Genomic DNA, 15530 nt, shown 5'->3' on the forward strand with positions numbered 1-15530 from the left:
TAGTTTCCCAACTTTTCCATGTTCCCTCCAGCATTTGTAATTTTCCTTTTCTGTCATGTTAGCTAATCTGACAAGGTGTGAGATGTACTTCAGAGTTTTAATTTTCATTTCTCTAGTCAGTAGTAATTTAGAGCATTTTTTTCATGTGACTATAAATAGCTTTGATTTCTTTTTCTGAAAACTGCCTGTTATATCCTTTGACCATTTATCAACTGGGGAATGGCTATTATTTTTATAAGTTTGGCTCAGTTCCTGTATACTTGAGAAATGAGACCTTTATCAGAGAAACTTGCTGTAATTTCTCCCCCTATCCCCTCCACCTCCCGTTTTCTGTTTTCCTTCTAAATTTGGCTGTGTTAGTTTTGTTTGTGTGGCCAGTGTTCACATTTGATTTCTTGAAATGTGATATGCATGCTTTTTTTCTTTTGGTTGTAGTTTTTAAGTAGTCCAGTCATTCTTAAATTAGCTTTCTTTGGGTCTGTTTTCCAGATCAGTTGTTTCTGTTACGAGATATCTTACCTGTTCTTTTTTTCAATCTTTTGACTTTGTTTTGCTATTTCTTGTTGTCTCCCAGAATCAGTAACTTCTTTTTGGTCCATTCTAATTTTCAGAGTCTGTTACTTAAGTAAGATTTTGTACTTATTGTGCTAAGCTTTTAATTCTCTTTCAAGTCTTTCCTCTAAAGCTCTTATTTCTTTTCTGTTTCTTTCCCCCATGACTTTCATTAATTTATAATGTTTATTTTAAACTATTAAAAAAAACTTGCTTCATTTCTTTTAGGAATTCTAGTTAATCATATGGGCAAGCTGTGTTTTCTTTTGAGGCTTTGCTCATTGATGCTCTAGATTTTTGTTTTGGGCATTCCTGGGCATCCTAGTGGTTCTCCCTCCTCATCTCTCTCCCCAATTTGTTTGCTTATTTTTCCAGCCTTACTTTCAGGATTAGCATTTTGTATTAGGGCTAGGCTCTGCAGACTCCTGGTGGGATTATTCTGACCTAGTATGGTCCTGGCCTGTTGTACCTGAGTTCTAGTCTTGATGTTCTTCAGATATTCAGTACTGAGTTCTTTAAGGATTTTAGGGACACCTTCAGGCAGGGAGGTACTTTCAGTATTTTTAGTGAGCCTGATACTATCAGATCAAGGGCAAGGTCAGTTTGCCATCTTCCTGGACTTTCCAAGTCCAGGCCTCAGTTTGGGTTTAGGCAACACAGGTTCAGATTTCCCCCTATATGTTTAAGTATATAGTTGTCCTCAACCTCTGTCAGCTAGCTGGAAGGCTTAGCAGGTTGAGAGCAACAGTACTTCTGTCCTGGCCTTGTTTAGGGCTTGGCCCTGATTTGAGATTCATTTTGGATATCTTTATATTGCTGGCCTAGTTTTGTCCTGGACCTAGGGCTGATTCCTCCATCTACTCTCAGCAACCTTGCACTGTTGACCAAGCTCTTTTTGCAATCTTTGGGGCTGAGCCTGCAATCCTAACCCATTCTGAGTGAGCCTTTGCTGATAGCCTAGCCCTGTTTAGAGTCCTAGGGACCCTAGTCCCTTGCCTGTGGGTCCCATTTGTGATCTTAGGCTTGAAAGATGACCCATTGTGGTTTCCTTTTCGATTTTCTAGTCATTATTCCTTTTGGTCCTTATCTTTGATCTTTGTTGTAGGGGAAGCTACTTCCTTTTAGTCTGCCAGTATTTTTCAAAATAAATATATAAATGGATCCAGTTATTAGGCTAAAATAAAACTGTCCATCATGCTTCATTTTCTTCACATAGCCCCATTTCCCCCATAAACCACTCTTTCTTCCAAAAGGTTTTATTTGTGAGACCTCTGTACTAAATTGTATGATACAAAATGGACAATAAATTCAAATGGGTTTGGAGAAGAGATAAATCAGGAAGTGAGAAAGCCTTTACAGAGAACTGGTAAAACTTAAAACTGGGCCTTAATAAATGGATAGGATATGAATGTACCAAAATCTTAGAATCATAAAATCACAAACCTCAGTAATCATTTGATTCAGCCTGTACCTAAAAAAGGACTTTCCATTACAATATACTTAACAAGCAATATGGTACAGTAGAAGGAATGCTGAATTTGGAATCAGGAGACCTGAGCATACTGTGGGCAAGTCATTTAACTTTTCTGAGTTTCAGTTTCCCCAACTATAACATGAATAGGTTGGCCTAGATGATCTCAAAGGTCCCTGCTGTCTCTAAGTCTACAGTCCTCTGATCCTATGAAATGATCACGCAGCATCTGCTTGAAGAGGAAAACTCAAGGAAGGCTATTCCACTTACAGATAACGAGTGTTAGAGTTTTTTCCCTCAGCCTCAATTAGCCTTTTTTTGGTGACTTCCATATATTGCTCTTAGTTCTGCCCCTGGAGGGTGGGGGAGCAGAACAAGACTAACCCTCTTCCACATAATAAACCTTCAGATGTTTAAAAGACAGCTGCCATATACAAACCCATCCCTCTGACTCTTCCCTTCTCCAAGTGAGACATTACCATTTCCATTATTTATTCATTATTTGTCATTAACTTAAAAACCTTCAGCATCCTGATTGCTGTCTTTGGAATGTTCTCCATGTTATCAGTGCTCGTCTTTAAACTATGATACTTAGAAGTAAACTCAGTATCCCATATGTTGCATTCCAGGGCAGAATGCAGTGGGATCTTACGTCCTTATTTTCAAAGACTTTATTTTCTCCATATAGCCCAACATCCCATTAGTATTTTGGGCTGTCATATCATGTTGAGTTTGATGTTCACTAAAATCCCTAGGTCTTGTCATATAAACTGCTATCTAACCATAGCCCTGCCATCTTGTACTTAAAAAGTAGATTTTTTAAAAAGCTAAAGTGTCAGACTATACTTATCTTTCTTAAATACATTTCATCTTATTAGATTCAGGCTCATGTCTAGTCTTTGATGATCTTTTTGTATCCTTACTCCGTCATCTATTATGTTAGCTATCTCTCCTCACTTTTCACTTTCTGTAGATTTGATAAGAATGTCATAAATTCCTGTATCCAAATCCTTGGTAAAACCGTCAAACTTCATAAGACAAAGCACAAATCCCTGAGGGTACTTCGTTGACCACTATCTCCCATAAAGACATTGAGTCATTAATGATTCTTTGAGGTCATCCTTTCAACCACTTCTAAATCCATCTGTTTTCTCTGTTATCTAGTCCATAGTTCCCAGTGTTTTTTGTAAGAATATTATGAGACGCTTGATCAAATACATTGTTGAAACCTAAGTAAACTTTACATTTAGTATCCCATTAATGTATTAGTTTGGTAATTGTTAAAAAAGAAAGAAAGAAAGAAAGAAAGAAAGAAGGGTGATCTGGGATACCTTGTTCTTGGTGAGGCTGTGATACTTCTTCATGATCAGCATTTCTTTTGAGATGTTCAGCAGTTAAGTTTTATTTAGTTCATTATAGAGTCTTCCCAGGAATCGAAGTCAAGGCCATTGGCCTGTAATTTGTAATCCCTTTTTTTTGTTTAAAAAAAAAAAACACGTCAGAATAGCATTCTCTATGCCTATGCTACCTCTCTTCTCCATAATCTTTAAACTCTTTACTTTTAGTAAAATAGCTCAGCAATCTAATCTACTACTTTTTTCAGTATCTAAGGATGGGCCTAGCTTATCTGATTCCAGCAACTTGAATTTATGCAGCTAAGTGCTCATATTGAACTTAATGATTAATTCTCTATTAGCCATTTTTGTTCTGTCCTTTTTGGCTCAAAAGTTATTCTCTTTGGCAGAGATAAAATAAGAAAAAAGATGTGAGCAGCTCTGCCTTATCTCTATTGTCAGATAATAATAATAACAATAATCATGATTAAAAGCTAGCATTTATATCATGTTTACTATGTGCCAGGCAATTACTATATGCCAGTGCTAAATACTTTATGGTTATGGCATTTTATCCTTGTAACAACTGTAGGAAGTAGGTGCTATTATTATCCTCATTTTACAGATAAGGAAACTGAGGAAAACAGAATTTAAGTGACTTGCCCAGGGTCATGGAGCTGATAAGTGTCACAGGTTGGATTTGAACTCAGATTTTCCTGACACTAGGCCTGGCCCTCTATCTACTGCACCTATCATTCCATCCACCCTGAGAAGTAGTCCTATCACTACTCTGATCATCTTGTTTTCCTCAACATAGCTAATAATAATAATTTTTAAAAGTTTTTAAAAAAGTTTTCCTTGTCAGCCTCAGCACATTCTGGAAGTTTAGGTCCTTGGACATTATTCTTACAACCATGGCATGCCTTTGTATTCATCCTCTGTTACCTACCCTTACTTTCATTTTCTATAAATATGTAAAAATACAAATTTGTTGGTATGATTTCTATTCATCTTCATTGAGCTCTTGAACACCTTGTAATTTTCATGTTCATTGAAATTGTTTCACTTTGTGTCTTCAGAATTTCATTTTTGAGAATTTCATATCCCTCTGGGCCTTATTTGTCCTGCAGAATTTTGGTCCATGGAATATGACCTGCCTTTTCTCTTTAGCCTTTAAAATCTGCTCTCCCAAAATACAGGGTGCATGTCAGACTCTGCCCAACTTTCGTTTCTTTTGTCATACACTCTGGGAGAAAAGTGGTTACTTTCCCCAGTGTTCTCATCGCTTCTACTCCAGAAACCAATTCCTCTCTGCTAAATGAGTATCTAATCTAGAATAGAATTTCCTTTTTTTTTTGTTGTTGTTCCTCCACCTTTTAAAAGATGAAATTATTGTTAAAGAGTTATGGTAACATTGTCAGGAACTGTATGGAAAAAAAAAACCACAGACACACACAAACAGAAGTAAACAGTATAATTGTTAGAAAATGTAGGGAAAGTCGGTGAGGCAATTTGCCTAACTGAAGCAGAGGGTTCCCTTTAACCAGAAACCTGAATGGTTCATTGTCTGGGCATTCTTGTTAACTGAAGTTTTAATGTAATGTTTTATGTGTCCCTTATTACATTAAATCACAATGATACCTATCTCTGCTTTTAAATTCTAGAATTCTCCCAAATATCTGGCTAGGAAGCTGCCCTCGACAGTTGGAGCATGTAACTATCAAACTGAAGCATGAGTTAGGGGTGACAGCAGTAATGAACTTTCAGAATGAATGGGATATTATACAGAATTCCTCCGGTTGCAACCGCTACCCAGAGCCCATGACCCCAGAGACCATGATCAAGCTCTATAAAGAAGAAGGAATGGTCTATGTATGGATGCCTACACCGGACATGAGTACTGAAGGTAATGATTCTGATGGTTGTCTCTCTGCTAAATGTTTTAAGGAAACCCCTGAAAAAGTGTGCTTCATGAATTAAGCAAATTTCAGGTCGTAGAAATCTATTTTATATTTAGCTACATAATGTTATTGTGCAGTTTGTATTCTCATTTCATGGTTAAAACTCTGATGAAATTAACTCCTGATGAATTTATTGTTCCAAATTGGTTTTCCAAGTTCATCACATCCACCTGTGACCTTCTCATAAGTTTGTATAATCATATATTCTTAGTTTTTATTTACCTCAGTTTTAAAGAAGACTGGTTTTCTCTTGTTTGAGATCTGACACTCCCATGACTCTATGATTTCATTGACATGACTGTTTTCTCCAACAATACAACTTAGAAGTCATCCGTGCCTGCCCATACTGTGTAATTATCAGCCATATGCTCCCATTAATACTCCCATCGTGGGGGAGGGGGAGAGGGGTAGGATGATGTAGGAGAGACCTTTCTTTTGTTATTTTGATATTTTGAGGTTGAAAGCAGTTGTCTGGCCTGTCCTTAAGCTGTCTCTCACTTTTCCTATATGACCAGTTCATCTTTTTCCTCCCCATCACGCATCTCTCTGATGAGGTTTTTGACGCTTCTGCATAATTCCTTGTTCCCTTGTTTATTCCACCCTTGTATGTCTCCACTGAACGTTTGTGGTTCTCAGATTCATTTCTTCAGACAGTGTAATATTCTATTTCTGGCAGCCTTATAGCGTCTCCAGAAGAATAATGGTATTAAGACTGACCTTTGTTTCATGAGAACTCTGAAAGCCAGTAAGAGGCCTTTGCCATTTTTCAGTGACATAGCCTGTTCTCTTCCACCCCAATGCTGGGCCTAGCTCCATGTCCTTTTGTAGTATCTATCCCAGATATGTAGACTGATGGATATACTCCATGCAACTGCATACCATTATCTGTGCAAGCAGTCATTCTTTATCACCCCGTTCTTCTGTATGTAGGTATAAAATTTAAAATCCTTCAAATTACTGAGTAATTTGAACATGTTTAGATCTTACTGAATTTTTATAAAAACATTTTTTAGGGTTAAAGAGATGTATGGTGCCAATCTGTGGTAATTAGACTATTCCAATTAGCATATTACTCTTCTGGATTTTTCCATCACGCCCAGGAAAGCTCTTCATCCTAGAAGAACACTCAGCCCTGGAACTCACACTTCAGAAGTATCCTCTGCCCTCTGGATGGTGGAGGACTCTTCCACGAACCTTTATTTAAGGAGGGCCCCCTGGCCAACCATGTCTTCATTTCCCACTGGCCTGTATTCCTCTGGGCTTCTACATTATGCTGTGCTATGGGGTACCTTCTTTTTCCCACTTTAAGCTTCATTTTATGTGTTGGCCTCCCCGTAAGAATGTAATCCCCCTGAGGACAAGAATTGTCTTTTTTCTTATATTTGTATTTCTAGTGTTTAGCAAAGTCCCTGACATATAGCAGTCATTAATAAATGCTTTTTGACTGCTCACAGTATAATGTCATTCTTGGTATGACAACATATCGAAACATTTTTTTGCTGGGTGAAGGGGGCATGTGAACCTGTGATTTCGTTGGTATAGGGAGCTTTCTACAGAAAAACTTCTCCTACTAATGTATCTATGCAATGTTTTGCTTATAGCCTTAGAGAAATTTCCTGGAGCCCTTAGAGGTTTAAAGACCATCAGGGTCACAAAGCCAATATGTGTTAGAGGCAAGACCTAACACCAGATTTTCTTGACTCTGAGGGCACCTCTCTATCCACTGTGACATGCTGCCTTTCATAGAAGCATATTGAAATATATTAAGATGATTTATTTTTCACAGAGAGGAATAGGTACAATTGAAAAAAGTACCAAATCTGCCATCAATATTTGGAGTCAAATGCTAGCTTTACCACTTGTTACCTGTGTAAACTTGGGCAGGTCACTTAAAGTTCCTTGGCCTTACTTTCCTCTTCTGCAAAATAAGAAGGTTGGCCTAGATACCCTCTAAGCCTGATCCTGAGTTCTGTGATCTAAGGAACCCCTCCCTTGACGACCATTATCTGCAACCGAGTGAACTGTGTAGTCCTCAAGGCTAAAGGGTTTTCTTTTGAGCCAAACTTTCCCTAGAATAGACAGCAATCAAAGAGTTAATAATGATTCCTGCATCCCAGTGGGACATTATCAATAAATCAGTCTGCCTGTGAGGCCACAAGATGAGCATGTGAACGTATAGATTAATTCAGCTGAATATTTTTAGAGCCCTAGAGAAAAATCTGTCAGGAAGTGTTTTGAGCTGCAGCATAATGCTGTCAGATGAAGTCTAAGACAGAAGACAGTTGTTAGGCTAGGCTGTCACCACTAGTTGTCACTGAGCTGTTAAAATCAATTGTACAATCGATTGTTGCTCTTGTACGCTTTGTTGTAGGCAGAGAAGATGTTTAAGTGTTGTATTTTCTCCCCCAGGATGTGATTTTACCTTAGCAGCAAAAAGCTCCCAAACCTGCTGCCTACTTCAAAATCCTTCTTTCAAATTCAGTTTATATTTTTGCAAGGAAACCACTCATTTCATGATTTTAATTTGTGGCACAGCAACGGATGCCTGCACTAATTTCTGGGGACAGTTAATGGGCCTTAGTAAAGGCTCGAGGTGAGGTCCGATCCTGACCTCTTTGTCCAACATTCAGAATATGCCAAGTGTTCTTAACAGTCTGTTAATGTGATTACCAAGAAGTGCCTGTGACTATGCTAGGGAGAGCGTGTCTGCATTACATTTTGAGTGTTTCAGGGGAAAAAATTATGCATGAATAAAATAATATCAATAAAATCAACCTGACCTTCCCCTAATACCTTTTACTAAAAGAAATGTAGATTCGTGTAAACACGTACATGCATGACTGACATGTGTGGGAGCAGAATTGATCCTTCCAGAGCAGCCTTTGGCAAAAATGCAAAGAAGATGAAAATTTTCTTTGGTACCTTTCTCTTTGTTACTCAGTATCCCTCAGTGCCTTCATGCTGACCCCTGGCTGTGGCACCCTCTTCTGGTAGTATCCCGTGTTTCAAATTTATTGCTTTTGGAAACCTTTTTTATGATGAACTAAACAAACAGAAACATTTAATATTCAGAGGACAAGAAAGATGCATGTATAAGAAACCATGAACTGTAATTATATATATATATATATATATATATATATATATGTATATACACAGACATACACATATATGTATATGTATGTGTGCATCCCCAAATCTTAGCCCTGAATAGAAGCTCTCATTAATAGTCACCAACATTTATTAAGCTCCATGCCATGCATTGTGCTAAGTAGTGGGGATACAAAGAGAGGCAAAAGACAGCCCCTGCCCTCAAGGAACTCACAATCTATAGTCTCTCAGAACAAATCATCTACTCCCCTTCAAAATTTCCTCTATATACAGCCCTCAGCTAGGTCTGTGGCATACCTGGCTATGGTTGACAGTGGGCCAGCCCAGTCAATTGGCACTAGGACCAGAGAATGAGTCTGGATGCATCACAAGCAAGAACTAGAGTTTGTAGAAGAAAATCAGAATTTTCTTTCTTTCTTTCTTTCTTTCTTTCTTTCTTTCTTTCTCTTTCTTTCTTTTTCTTTCTTTCTTTCTTTCTTTCTTTCTTTCTTTCTCTTTCTTTCTTTCTTTCTTCTTTCTTTCTTTCTTTCTTCTTCTTCTTTCTCTTTCTTTCTTCCTTTCTTCCTTTCTTCCTTTCTTCCTTTCTTCCTTTCTTCCTTTCTTCCTTTCTTTCCTTTCTTCTTTCTTTCTTTCTTTCTTTCTTTCTTTCTTTCTTTCTTTCTTTCTTTCTTTCTTTCTTTCTTTCTTTCTTTCTTTCTTTCTTTCTTTCTTTCTTTCTTTCTTTCTTCCTTCCTTCCTTCCTTCCTTCCTTCCTTCCTTCCTTCCTTCCTTCTTTCCTTCCTTCCTTTTTTCTTTTTTTCTCTCTTTCTTCTCTCTCTCTCTCTCTCTCTCTCTCTCTCTCTCTCTCTCTCTCTCTCTCTCTCTCTCTCTCTCTCTCTCTCGTACTCATTTCCGGTGTGGGCAGAGAAGAAAATCGAGGCCCACAAATGGATCTAGCTCCAGATTAAAACAGAGAAAAGATGCTTAGCATCCTGGGAGGTTTTTACTGTCACGCTGGGATTTAGGTTGCAAAAGAGCATACCTAGACTGAGTCAGGACCAGGAGTGGGGCTGGAAGAAGATATCCTAAAGGGTTGCTTCCTAAATTAGCTTGTTCTCCAAGACAGGGCACAGTAATAAGGTAATCTAAGTCTAGTTATAAAAGGTTCAGAGTATAGGACAGGGATTGTTAACCTGGGGCCCATGAATTTGTTTTTTCTTTTTTTAAATAGTCTCCAGATTGCAAAAGGGATCTGAAACAGAAAAAAGGTTAAGAATCCCTGGTATAAGTCAGGAAGTAGAGATTAAAAACAGAACAAAACAGAAACCAAGTTGAAGAGAGTGAGGAATAAAGGATTATTACAGCAGACATAAATCTGGACAGTAAGGAATAAGGGACTGGATTAAGGCAGGGGCGGGGGACCTGCGGCCTTGCAGCCACGTGTGGCCCTCCAGGTCCTCAGCTGCAGCCCTTTGACTGAATCCAGACTTCACAGAACAAGTTGGGGTTTGTCAAGTTCGGTGCTAAGTAATAGGGGAAAATGAAGTAGTGCTTGCTCTCGAGGAGCTTACGTTCTGTTGGGAGAGACACGTACATATATACAAAATATAAATTTATATATGATATTTATGTAAAGATGTACAAAATATGGATATTATGTAAACTAGTTGAACTAGAGATATTAACACAAGAAGGTATTTGATTATCACAAGCTGTAAAAAGATTTGGTCTCTTCCTGTCACGATTCTTATAATTTCTCTTTTAGCAGTGAGTTCCTCCTTGTTCATCAAGGTCAAACCTAAAATAGCAATTTAACTCATTATTTCCTCTACCTTTTGAAAAACAAAATTATTAAGGCGAGTTAAGAATTTATCAGCTGCTCTGCTTTAGCACAGAAAGAGCTCCAACAAATGTCTGGACAGATGAAGTCCTCTGTCACAGTTTTGTCATGCCTTAGGGATGTGTTTTCTAAATTCGTCATCCATTTCTTCTGTCCAAGTGATCTGTAGTATACTTGAATCACAGCACCATGTTCTGTTTCTTCCTTCACTTGGTCCATGAAAACAATGAAGGCTATCTTAGATCCTTTTCACTTGTAATAGTCTATAAATCTGTAGAACATTCTCCTTCCTTTGCTTCCTGGATTTTCATATATGAGCTATCTAGTAGTATCTAGATAGAGCTACTGTCTAGCACTATTACATTACCAACCACTTTTTCTATTTATTCCTTTACAGATACATTCTAGTCATGGTTTCAGTCCCACTAATCCTCAGTGATATAGGTGAATTTACCTAATATTTCTCTAGTTCATCTTGCTCATTACTCATATTTATGCATTTGCCAAAATCGTCTAGGACTGTGAATTTTATTTTATCTCCTTCTCTTGAATGTTGTCTCCTATGATATTGGTCCCTTCTACTGATTTTCTTCTTTCTGTGCTGGACCTAACACCTCTTTGATATCTAGCTTTTTCGATGTTCAGTAGGGTACACATTTTTGCTTACTTTGATATTATTAGAAATAAATTTAATGTTATTTATGTGCAAGTTAGAAAACGGATTTAAAAACTGGCATATAGTACTATTGCATTATATGCTGATAGCTTAGGTGACTTGCCTAGAGTAATATAGATAATGACTGTCAGAGGCAGAATTCAAACCCTGAATCCAAGTTAGGGATTATTATGCTGGTATATATCCATGTTATACCGTCCAGATTATAAATTCAAATTAACATAGGCTGAATGCACTCAAATGATTTCTTTAAATCTTCTGGACTAATTCCAAATGGGTAAGAATTGATATTAATATTATGGAACAAAATATCCTTGGAAGGACCTGTAGGTGAAATGAAATTGAGGTGCAGTTAGGTGAGAGGTCCTTTTTGAAATAAAAGAGTCTTCTGTCCAGTCTGTCATTATCCTACTAGACAGCTGTAATCCATGTCAAGAAAAAATGCTGTGCCCACCCTGAGATATTTGTTAGCTTTTCCTGTTGAGTGACATTTGCCCAGATATGGAAGGAACTCTGTGGGGGCATAGTGGTGAAAAGAGACAAGCAATATAAAGAGAAGGCCTTTGTTGGTGTTGATCCATTGCTTTTGAGTTGACCCTGCTAAAGTGTGATTTCATGAAAATTATTAACCATGTTGGAAATCTATTATCTTTTAAAAAACAAACAAATAACCTTTGCAGAGAAACAAGCTGTCCTCTGCCTATCTCACCCTGCATAGCATTCTGATTTCACGGTGCAGCAGACAAGTTATTATTAGCTGTGATATTCAGGTTTTGTTCCTAATGTGTATGTGCCTTGCTTTCTCAATCCTAGGCAGAGTGCAGATGTTGCCTCAGGCGGTCTGTCTCCTCCACAGCCTGCTTGAGAACGGACATACTGTCTACGTACACTGCAATGCTGGTGTTGGTAGATCTACAGCTGCTGTGTGTGGCTGGCTCAAGTATGTGATGGGCTGGAATCTGAGGAAGGTGCAGTACTTCCTCATGTCCAAAAGGCCTGCTGTGTATATTGATGAAGAGGCGTTGGCACGTGCAGAGGAAGATTTTTATCAGAAATTTGGGAAGGTTCGTTCTTCCTTATGTAACCTCTAGTAGGCAAAATTTTCACCCTTTCCCTAAAGCTCCTGTCAGGGATATGGAATGACATTATAAGATGATTCGAAGACAGACTCTTATTAAATAGCAGTTTGGTGTGGTTTGTTATTACTATTTATTATTATTAATTATTACTAGTCTGGCATGGACCTTTAGTCTCAGTTTTGGTTTAGAGATATATTTTCTCTGGAGCGCCTTCTAAAGAAATTTTATGAATTGAACCCAGAAAGGGCAGAAAGTCTTTGGACTTTGCCTTCTCGGCCTTGTGTAGTACAACAAGGTAACAAACATTATTAATAGCAGCCAGGCCACTCCTTTTGGTTGACTTACACCTCAGGTAATTTTATAAAAAATTCATGACTACAGCCACCCTTTCTTGTTGCATTGTGTGTAACCATTTGCTCCCTGAAAGGGAGAGAAAAGCTATAATTATACAGATTTCATATCTTGCAACAAAAACAACAAAGGGGGTCCTCCTGATTTGTGAATGGAAGCTATCAGGCCTGCTACCAAGCGAGAAACCAAGGCTGGAAGATGGAGGTTCCATAAATCCTTGCTCAATGGAGTGGAATGGAATTTCTTGTTCTGTAGGGAGAGGGTACATCGATTTGCCACAATTCTTGTAGCAGAGATTCTTAATCTTTTTTTTTGTCCTGAATCCCTTGGGAAGTCTAGTGAAAAGTATAGATTTTTTCTCTTAAAAAATGTTTTTAAATGCACAGTATATGATACAAAAGATCATAAAAGAAACCAATTATATTGAAGCAAACTTGTTATGAAAAAAAGTTCACAGACCCCCAGGTTAAGAATCCCTGCTCTGATAAATCTGTGAAAAGTCTAGGAAAATTACCATTTTATGTGATTCCACCATGGGAACTGGCTCTTGACTGGCAGCAGAGATTTTTTTTTCATCATTGTCTTTGTATTCCCTAGAACCTTTTAGAGTGCTTGGAACAAAGTAGGCACTTAATAAATGCTTGTTGACTAACTGATTGGCTACTTGTTTTCTTGGGGGGAGGATGAAAAGGGAAGCTTGTTCAATAAAGAGAGCTAAGACTGAGAAGTCCCCTTTAGGCGTTTCATAGCCCCTGACTCAGCCCTCCATTGATTTCTGATAGTCCTATCAGAGGACAGAGACACAGAGCAAATGGGAGTTAGAACAGATTGTACCTCATGTGCGTAATAATCACATGCTTCTCCACTATGCCATGAGGAATAATGGTCACTTCCATGATGCCACACGAGACTAGGGATTGCCATTCCGGTTGCAGAAGTAGAGGTGAGGATTATTGAGGGAGGGAATAACCTCACTCCTAATTTTTAAATTTTGATTCTGAGTGTTATAGTAAAAGTTAAAATGAAATCATTCTTAGCCTTCTCAGTCTAAGTAACTCCAGCAGCTAGGTGACACAGTTGATAGAGCAGGACCTGAAGTCAGGCAGATTTGAGTTCAAATCCAGCCTCAGACACTTACTAGCTATGTGACCCAGGGCAAGTCACTTAACCTTTTTCAGCCTCAGGTTCCTTACCTGTAAAATTAGGATAATAATAGCATCTACCTCCTAGGGTTGTTATGAGGAGAAAATAAGATAATAAGTACTTTGCAAACCTTTAAGCTATTATATAAATGTTAGTGTCATCATTATTATCATTCCATGATAGTTCATCTATTTATTTCTCCCCTCAATCTATCATTATTTTTCTGTCACTTATATCTACTTATATCTAATCCTATTTTATAATTGGAGTAAAGGAAAATGTGGTACCTTTTTTTTCCCTTTCTTTCCCAGAAAGTAAGATCTTCTACCTATTAATATTCTGTTTATTTCTACAGAGGGAGGATTTATGCCTGGCTGATAGGGATGTTAAATTTGGGGACTCTTCGCTGACTTTCTACCACATTCTTGCCTTTCTTTCAGGGAGTCACTAACAGCTCTTTACTACTTTCTGCCAAGAGGGAAGTCAGTGACAAAGGTGGCAAGAGTGAGAAGCAGGGGTGGTATCCAGGCCAATCTCCCATCAGCCTCGTTAAGATGCTTTGAGTGATATCTGTAGGGAACACAATGAAGGCTCAGAAACTGCCACTACTCTGAGCTGTTGTAGAACAGACCTATAGGAATTTGTTTTCAATAACTTGTCCTTTATTTTCCCTGCAACTTTGTGAGAGTTATAAAGCCAGCATTGAGTTAGAGGACATAGGACCAAAGAATCCTAAATTTTGAGTTGAAATAGACCTTTGAGGCCAGGTCCAGCTCCCTCATTTTTCAGCTGAGGAAACTGAGGCATGAGTAAATTAACTTGCCTGTGATCACACAGATAGTGTCTGAGGCAGGATTCAAATTCAGGTCTTCCTGATTACAAGTGAGGCACTCCATTTACTATGTCATTTAGCTACCCTCAAGGGTTTATATCTCTCATTGTCCATTACTAGGGTTTTACCCAAATGTCCCATTCAGTGTTTCTAGCCATAGGACCATAGAATCATAGCCCTAGAGCAGGGGTTTTTAATCTTTTTTTGTGTGTCATGAACCCCTTTGGCAGTATGGAAAAACCCTATGGAACCTTTTTCAGAATAATGGCTTTTTAAAAATATATAATTGAAGAATATGCTAAATTTCACTTAGAGCTTAGTAAAAATAAAGATGTAATTTTTTTTCTATTCAAATTGATAAACTCCAGGTAAAGAACCTTTTTCTGGAGCTGGAAGGGAAGTCAGAGTTCATTAAGTCCAGCCTTTCTCATTTTACAAGTCACAGAGACAGTAAGCATCAGAAGCAAGATTTGAATCCAGGTCCTCTGACTCCAGAGACAATTCTCTTTCCATAGTAATATGCCATCACTCAAAATGTGCCAGGAATGGGGAACCTGTGGCCTTAAGGCCACATGTGACCTTCTAAAAGGATTGTTCTGTAAAATTTGGATTTAGTCAAAGGGCCACACTTAAGGATTTAGAAGGCCATGTGTTGCCTTAAAGCCTCAGGTTCCCTACTCCTGGAAACTTTCCACTTGAAATCAGAATGTTTTCAAATGATAGAAATGTGTTTCCTTAATGACTAAAAGATCCAGATCTTACTCTTTCCACTGGAAGTAGGCTTTCATCTTCTTTCCCTTTGCTCTGATAGGAGAAATCAGGTTCAGAAGATTTAATTGGTAAATTCATAAATATTGACATTTTGTCCTGGATTAATGCCATGAATAATGCATTGAAGACATTTAAATGTTAGTTGCTAAATAAAAGCATTTCCCACAGCTGTCATGTACAAAAACTTGTTTTTTTTCCCTTTGGAAATAATCATTTCTGAAGTCCAAAAGAACAAAGCATATTTCCTTATTTGACAGGGGGCAGTCATAATTGTCATTATTATTTTTATAATTTGGAGCTGTTGTAATTGTTTATCACTGTCACTTCTGTACTTTCCTTAGTGGACCACAATCACTATGACATGACAAAAAGAAGTCAGATAGAAGAGGACCCCAAAGAAGGAGGAAAGGAAATTCAGCAGTTTAGTGAA

At 37.9% G+C, this 15530-nt stretch overlaps 1 protein-coding gene across 1 annotated transcript in view; it reads left to right on the plus strand.

The window, feature by feature from the left end:
• Positions 1-13007, plus strand: part of EPM2A (EPM2A glucan phosphatase, laforin) — a 164760-nt gene extending 151753 nt beyond the window's left edge. The window contains exons 3-4 of the mRNA XM_020986551.2: positions 5022-5263; positions 11738-13007. Coding sequence (XP_020842210.1) covers positions 5022-5263; positions 11738-12015 — 520 coding nt within the window. The 3' untranslated portion in view covers positions 12016-13007. The remainder of the gene's footprint in view (positions 1-5021; positions 5264-11737) is intronic.
• Positions 13008-15530: the final 2523 nt, after the last annotated feature.

This window comes from Phascolarctos cinereus, unplaced genomic scaffold, assembly GCF_003287225.1.
Source record: "Phascolarctos cinereus isolate Bilbo 61053 unplaced genomic scaffold, phaCin_HiC Scaffold_5;HRSCAF=322, whole genome shotgun sequence".
Taxonomy (NCBI): Eukaryota; Metazoa; Chordata; class Mammalia; order Diprotodontia; family Phascolarctidae; genus Phascolarctos; species Phascolarctos cinereus.